This window comes from Rhagoletis pomonella, unplaced genomic scaffold (genome assembly GCF_013731165.1).
Source record: "Rhagoletis pomonella isolate Grant_MI unplaced genomic scaffold, Rhpom_1.0 Rhpom_scaffold_00008, whole genome shotgun sequence".
Taxonomy (NCBI): Eukaryota; Metazoa; Arthropoda; class Insecta; order Diptera; family Tephritidae; genus Rhagoletis; species Rhagoletis pomonella.
In genome coordinates this window covers 20,430,713-20,437,786 of record NW_023458562.1, presented here as the reverse complement: position 1 = coordinate 20,437,786, position 7,074 = coordinate 20,430,713, and the positions used below count along the sequence as shown (strand labels likewise).

Sequence of the window (7,074 nt, the reverse complement as noted above, 5' to 3'; positions counted from 1 at the left end):
TAGATAAATATCGTCGATGTTTTTGCCAAACCGCCCATCGGCCAATTGCAAAACCGCTTATCTTACGACACTCAAATTTTACGGGAAAGCGAAAAACGGTTTATTCTTTGAAGGCATTCCCTTGATACGCGGTATTTTCTCTAGCTATTATTTTACAAATCTGTTGTTTTAATAACGATTTAAGGTTTTTTATGCATAAATCTCGATGCCTGGAGTTCAGGGTTACCAAATCTCATTTTTGCCACAACGGCGATTTAGGTGGTTTTGCAACTGGTCGATGGGCGGTTTTGCAAAAACATCGACGAAATGTATATATGTATAAATAAAATCGTCAAAACGTCAGGGTAAGCATATTTTTGAAGTTGACTGTTAGCATAATTTTCGTCCACTGAGGAACTAACTTTTTCAGAAGAGCCTTTTTATCCACCGTTTCATGTTGTAAAAAGCCAAAAATTCATTTTTTAAACAAATTCAGTGGTCGTTGGCTCTTATGGTCGCTTCATGGGCACCCATGCAGTGCATTAAAAGTTAAAACAGCATGCCGCAGAAACTTGCTGCACAATGTATGGAGTCATCGCAAAGTTTGCGGCTATAAAAAAAAATGTTCAATGTTCCTTTCCACATTGACGATTTGACTCTCTCGAAACCAGTGGGAACAGATTTTCCAAAATATAATACCCTTCATGTGCGGCACTTTTAGCTCGTGTGCGTATCCGTGGGTTTTCCTCGCATTTGTTTTGTTCTCTCATTCATTTCAATTTGTTTTACACGTATAGATACGCTACCTTGGAAACCGGCTTTTGCCAGGGCACTCCAATGGGATAGATGCCGAATGGTAACTGGGTGGCTGGACTGGGTGTTCGTTGTTGGCTGGCTAGTCGTTCCTGTTCTTCAACTTCAGTTCTTGTCGAACATTGAACGAGTGCGGTTGAGTTGCTGGAAATGCGCGCGTGTTTTTTGGGAAGTGATTCAATTAGAAGAGAAAGGTGCATTTGTTTCAGTTGGAGCAAGAAATGGAGTGAAAAAAACCTTGTGAAATACAAAATCTAAGAAAATATGTTTTTGTTGTGAAGTGCTTAGAATCTTTTTAAGCGATTTTTTGAAGATATCGGAGTGTTGTTGATACAAAAAAAAATAAATAAATAAATTACTACCTTTTTAATTAAGTTTTACGTAGGTAAGTGATTTGTTACAGTCACAGACTTTGCTCGCTGATAGACCCGGCGGGTAACTTCACATTACTTTTATACATTTACACCAGCGTGAGCATGTATACATAAAAGAGCGTATGCACTTATGCCCGTTTACCGGCGACCACAACAAAGCCAATATCGGCAGTCGCATTGTGCAAGGCAAACCATCGCACGCACCTCCATTAGTTTCCGGCGTATCAGTATCAGTATCAGGTAATACGATTGTTGCTTCGCTTCGCGTATCTTGCCCATGTCGTTTGTCTGTTTGTGGACTGCTTGAGTACACGCCAACTTTAGTGCCATCAATCGAGCCGCACGCCGCCTTTTATCACCTACATTTGCCGTAGCCATCGCCATCGCTATGGCCGCTGCCATTTGCCATTCCGCGCGTCGATATCAAAGAAACAAAACATAGACCATAAAATAATTATGAAAATACATACATACATATATACATATATACATATGTATGCGTGTTTAACCGCTGAAACAACTACATACATACATACTTCAATTCGTTAGCAAATATCGTCTCGATGACGGTCCCGGTTTCGACGCACCGACTCGCATTGAGTAAATTTCTATTAATGTAGTGTGTATATTTACACAAAGTTAGAGCAATCACAAGAAGTTATATGTATATATACCTACATACATAAATGATTATACATGCATATGTACACAAAATAAAAATAGAAAAACACGATTATTTAAAAAGTGCAACTTCATGCATTAAAAAAAAACTCGCCTCCACCATCAAATCACCAAAGACTCAGCCGTAAAGTGCAAAACGTACACATGCGTATAAATAAATATTAGTTGGCAAAATATTAGCTTATGCGTTTAAAGTGAAGTGCATTACTTGTGTTGATGAGTGTGTGGGGCCTTAGCTAGTATGACCCCTTGTGCGTGAGTTTTGTGCACTCAAGGTACATACATACTATGTACATACATTCCATTCCAAGTTGCGCTGGCCAAGTGTAAAATTTCTGTGAAAAACTACGTATTAAACCCGCCGTTCGTATGCGTTTTCCGTTGAACATTTGTGCATGCTTTCTTGCCAACATCAATCAATAAGCATCAACAGCGAGGATACGTGTTAAGAGTTTTTTTCTGGATACAAAAAAAAAAAAAAAAAATATACGAACGAGCAACGAAATGAATTATTGCCGCATTGCGAATTGGTCATTGACCGCAGCTCTTTGGCTACTTCCACTCATAGGTAAGGATTATTCTCTGAAATTAATCGAACCGCTTGAAATAATTACATATGTTAAAGGTACAAAGGTTACATGTCAAGGCACTGAACTTTTCCAAAAACAACTTGAAATGCATCTGGTTTTCATAACAGAAAAAAATATATATTAAAAAACCTGTCCCTCCGTGTGCTTAAATCGTCATGATCCTTTAACGAATCCACAGAGTCCCTGCAGTTAGACGATGCCTTATTTCCTTTGTAAATTGTCGTCTAAAAGATTGTAGGAATTTTCGAAATTCCTCATGGGGGACTAGGTCGTTGTCAACCTGAGAAGCTTGGACGCAGCCTGGCAGTCTACATAGAATCAAGGCGAACTTTAAGTGAACGTCCATCATGCTTACCAACTTTGCAGAGATCTCAGCATACAAAATATTACAGTTAATTTAAGATCCATCATTGAAGATTAGATTCTCCTCTATTTCTTGAAACTTTGTGAGATTCCCAGTCTCTTTCGTGAAGAACCTCTGTCTCAAATAAAGGCAGCCTGTAAGGAGCCTAGGCCTTAGAAAACTCTTAGCTGCAGAGCATTTGAACGTCTTTAGTTGGAATATCGCGAGTCGAGCATCGAGCGGACTGTAGGCAAGGTAAGCTGATTGAACTAGGTCAACCACTTACCAACAGACCAAGGCGTCAGTTATAGTAAGAACTATATAATATGGACATTTAGGTATGAAATATGAGAAAAATACTTAAAAAAATACATGTGTACATGAATATATCCTTTTAAAAAAATGTAAAAAACCGCAAACTAAATTTATTTCAACTTCAAGTCGGCACAGGGTTGCCGCCGTGATACTTCAGCAGGGCTGCCATAATCCTGAACCCATCGACCAGGACACTTATTCTCTATAAATAAAGTTTCTTTGGTTCTCGCGTTGCATTATTTTGAAGCATTTTCTGATATTATAAGCAATGCAGTTTTGTGGCACAATCCGTAGAGCTGAAATGATGATGAACCGCTCAGCTTCTGAATTTTTTTAGTCATATAAGAACAAATTTCTCTTGACTTAATGCTTGCCTTACCACTATATGCATAACCTAAAGGCCGTCTGAAGTGAAGCCATTCTAAAAGACTTACCCAATAAGGGCTTCATAGAAAGGGGTTTCCTATTTACAATTTACGCGAATGTACTTAAGTGTATGTTTATATTATTTAAGGTGTTCTTACACGATATGTATTTGCATCTGTAAATGTGACTTTCAATATACATATCTGTAATTGCGTATGCCTGTCAAATTCACAGTCTTTATTTAACTATTTAAATAAAAAAACGTTCTTTAAAAACGAAATAAACTAAACTCAGATGATTCGATCTGTGTGTCAGATGAAAATAGAAACATTCCTATTTCGCTTGGTACAGAAACAAATCTAATTTGCCTTTACACGATATGTTGACATTTTCATATGTAAAAAAGTGGCATGTACACATGCAAATACATATCGTGTAAGAACACCTTTAGCATTACAAATAGGATTCAACAAGCATTTTAAGCCTTAATAAAACATATTTGATCTGAACCTAACATATTTAAATAGCAGTATGATTTTTATGAACTAAAAACAGCTTTAAAAGAAAGGCCTTCAGGAGTACGTTCTACAAAAGCTCTTCTGGAAGCTCTCCTTTGATTAGCGAAAGCAGAAGCTCTTCAATTTGTGCCACTCCGCACAAAAAAGGAAGGAGAAGGGAATGACTCTCAGAAAGACCTTTTTGAAGAGATTTTAACTCCTGAAATTATCTACTGTGTAGTCTGTGTGACCTCTCAGCCGTGTACCTGTTCAGGAACTTGAATTTTTTTGGCATTTGCCTGAAAATACAAAATTATATTTCAACCAAATAAACTAAACAGAAACAAAGTAAACTCACCAGATATTCTTCAACATGTTAGAAAAAATGTTTCATTCTCGATTTTCGACTAATGACAGAAAGCTTAACCTTTTTTTTTCAAAGCAAAAATCTGCTAAAAATTATATGGATATCTGTTAGAAAAAATGTTTCATTCTCGATTTTCGACTAATGACAGAAAGCTTAACCTTTTTTTTCAAATCAAAAATCTGCTAAAAATTATATGGCTATCTGCATTGGCCTGCGTTAAAAAACCAGGACAATTTAAGTGTAGACCAGCACACCACGACTATTTTTTTTAAATCAGGACCAATCCTGGAAAAGCGGGACGTCTGGCAGCCCTACACTACAGCAATAGAACATACATACGTATGTATATACATCCCACCTTTAATAACATAGAGAAGTAACTCGTAATTTACGTTTTTGGAGATTTCATTATGCAATTAATAAGCTTAAAAATAGAATATGTCTAACAGTCTAACAGACAACCAAACTTCCCAAATATGACGAAGATATTTGTCTTCCCATCTGTCTTTTGGTATACCAACTGTATGAATTAATAAAACTTTGATTGCGTTTCCCACAAAATGGAAATTTTGAAATACTTTGTTATACTATTAAAGTTGCGACATGTGTCGTTACCTTAATATAAAAAAGGCTTTCTCTCACATCGCCGCTGAAATGCAAAAAAGCCGTAATTAACTAAAAAAATTTTATTGCAGAAAACAATGTGGGGACTTATAATTCGATGAAGTGCGTCATAATCAATCGAAAAGTGAATTTCGAATTTTTTGTTAGTTACGGCTTTTTGTGTTTAAGCGACGATGTGAGACAGGGCCTTTCTATATTAACGTAACGATACATATGTATGCCGCACGTTTAATAATAAAACGAAGTATTTCAAATATTTGTTATTTAATCCAAAAGGAAAAAATATGGAAAGTACGAACAAAAGATGCCAGAAATGGTGGAAATTGTAACTACCCTTCTAGATAGAAAATCCAATGGGAACAACGGCTTAAAATGCTGGGATTTATTTAATATGTAGCACTGCAGTCAGCGACACTAAAACGTACATGCATATGTATGTATGTATTTGTGCATTTAAGTAGGTACCCATTGCGAATTTCTCCTGCCATTGTGTGGCTGTACCATTTTCTGTTGTGTTAACTAATATGAATTCAAACATATGTAAAACTTGACTTAGTGTAGATATATACACTTGTGATCAGCTAATTAAGCCAGCAACATTTTGACAAAATTTTGGCAATTTTTCTTTTGTTTATCGAATGTTTATTATTTTTGTCATAAAAGTTTAGCTCATTATATAACAAACACCATATAAATCCAAATTTCAAACGTTGTGCAAAAATTTTTAAAAATCTGTAAAATTTCAGCTAAATTTTCAGATCTTGTTGAGTATGCAGTTTAATAGCCCATTAAATTGTAGGGTAATGATGTGCGGCCGCTGTGGTGAAGTGGTTAGCAGTGCGCGCTACCATTCCGAAGGGCCCGGGTTCAAGCCCGGTTCAGCCCAACATCAAAAATAAAAAAATAATAAAAGTTTTTATCTAAAGAGCTGTTTGCAGCTCTCAAGAAGAAAAGTACGTTGCTTTTGCTGTAAATTTTCTTGAAGAAATAAATATTCTAGCATTTTTTTTCTTGAGAACTGCAAAATTGATTTAAGAAATTTGATAGAAGAAAATTTATTCTCGATTTCTTGTGCGGCATTTTATATGAATTTTTCGTTTATCCTGAGAGCAGCCAACAGCCCTTAATAGCGGTTGATTTTTAGTATTTTTTTTTCTGACTGCATTATGCCTTTTTTCCCATACAAAAAAATTTTTTGTATGGAAAAATATGGGTAATGCAGTCAGATTCTTTAGCAACTTAAAACTTGCACCATATTACATTAATGGGCTATTAAACTGCATACTCAAAAAGATTCCGAAAAATCTTAATAAAAAGTTCAAATTTAGCTGAAACTTTACAGATTTTATATAATTTTTGCACAAAGTTTGAAATGTGGAGTTTCTATGGTGTTTGTTACATAATGAGATAGACTTTTATAAAAAAATATAAACATTAAATAGACAAAAGTAAAATAGGCTTAATTAGCTGATCACAAGTGTATATATGAATGGATATATATAGATAGATATATGTACATATGTAGATGTTACTAACGTCAGGAATACTCTCTAATAGCATTAGTCGGGAACGCAAACCTTATTGTGTTACTTTAAGGCTTAGTGAATATGAACACTTACTACATATGTACATATGTATGTACATACAGGCATAAGCAACATATGTACATTTGTACATATGAGTTCATATTTAAGTCTCCATAGTAGTTCATATGAACCAACTTTACTTCTTGCCTTTTGTACCGTACCAGTAATTCAGTGTATCTAAGCCTGAAGTGTTCTGCTTGCCTTAGTTTGAAGAGGATCAGCATTCCCTGCTTCTTCACGCTTCGTTACGCTTAATGTATGTATCATTTCCATGGCTACTGATTTTTCTCTTTTATTCTTCCTTTATATTTAAGTTTAACGAATTATGCTTACTGACAGCATTTTTTCCATAGTCCCTTCAACATCTACGCGTATGCCCGTATTTGTGTATATTTCCTACACATATCTATGTATACCATCTTAAAAAATATACGCCTCGCATTATCATTGTAAATCAAGCCTTAATTTACTTCTCTTTTCCTTCTCATTATTCTTGAAGAGGCGAAGATGTTTCTATTTGTCGTTTGTTGGCCACTTAA

The 7,074-nt window shown here is 35.5% G+C and overlaps 1 protein-coding gene across 2 annotated transcripts in view; it reads left to right on the top strand.

Annotated features, from left to right (window-relative positions):
- The first annotated feature begins 787 nt into the window (after window positions 1–787).
- Window positions 788–7,074, top strand: part of LOC118744349 (tyrosine-protein kinase-like otk) — a 36,532-nt gene continuing 30,245 nt past the window's right edge. Inside the window, exon 1 of one of the 2 annotated variants that reach the window (XM_036477291.1) lies at window positions 788–1,406. In XM_036477291.1, coding sequence (XP_036333184.1) covers window positions 1,289–1,406 — 118 coding nt within the window. In that variant the 5' untranslated portion in view covers window positions 788–1,288. Of the gene's footprint in view, window positions 1,407–1,642; window positions 2,416–7,074 lie in introns of those variants that run through there. The other variant, XM_036477293.1, reaches the window with a different exon arrangement.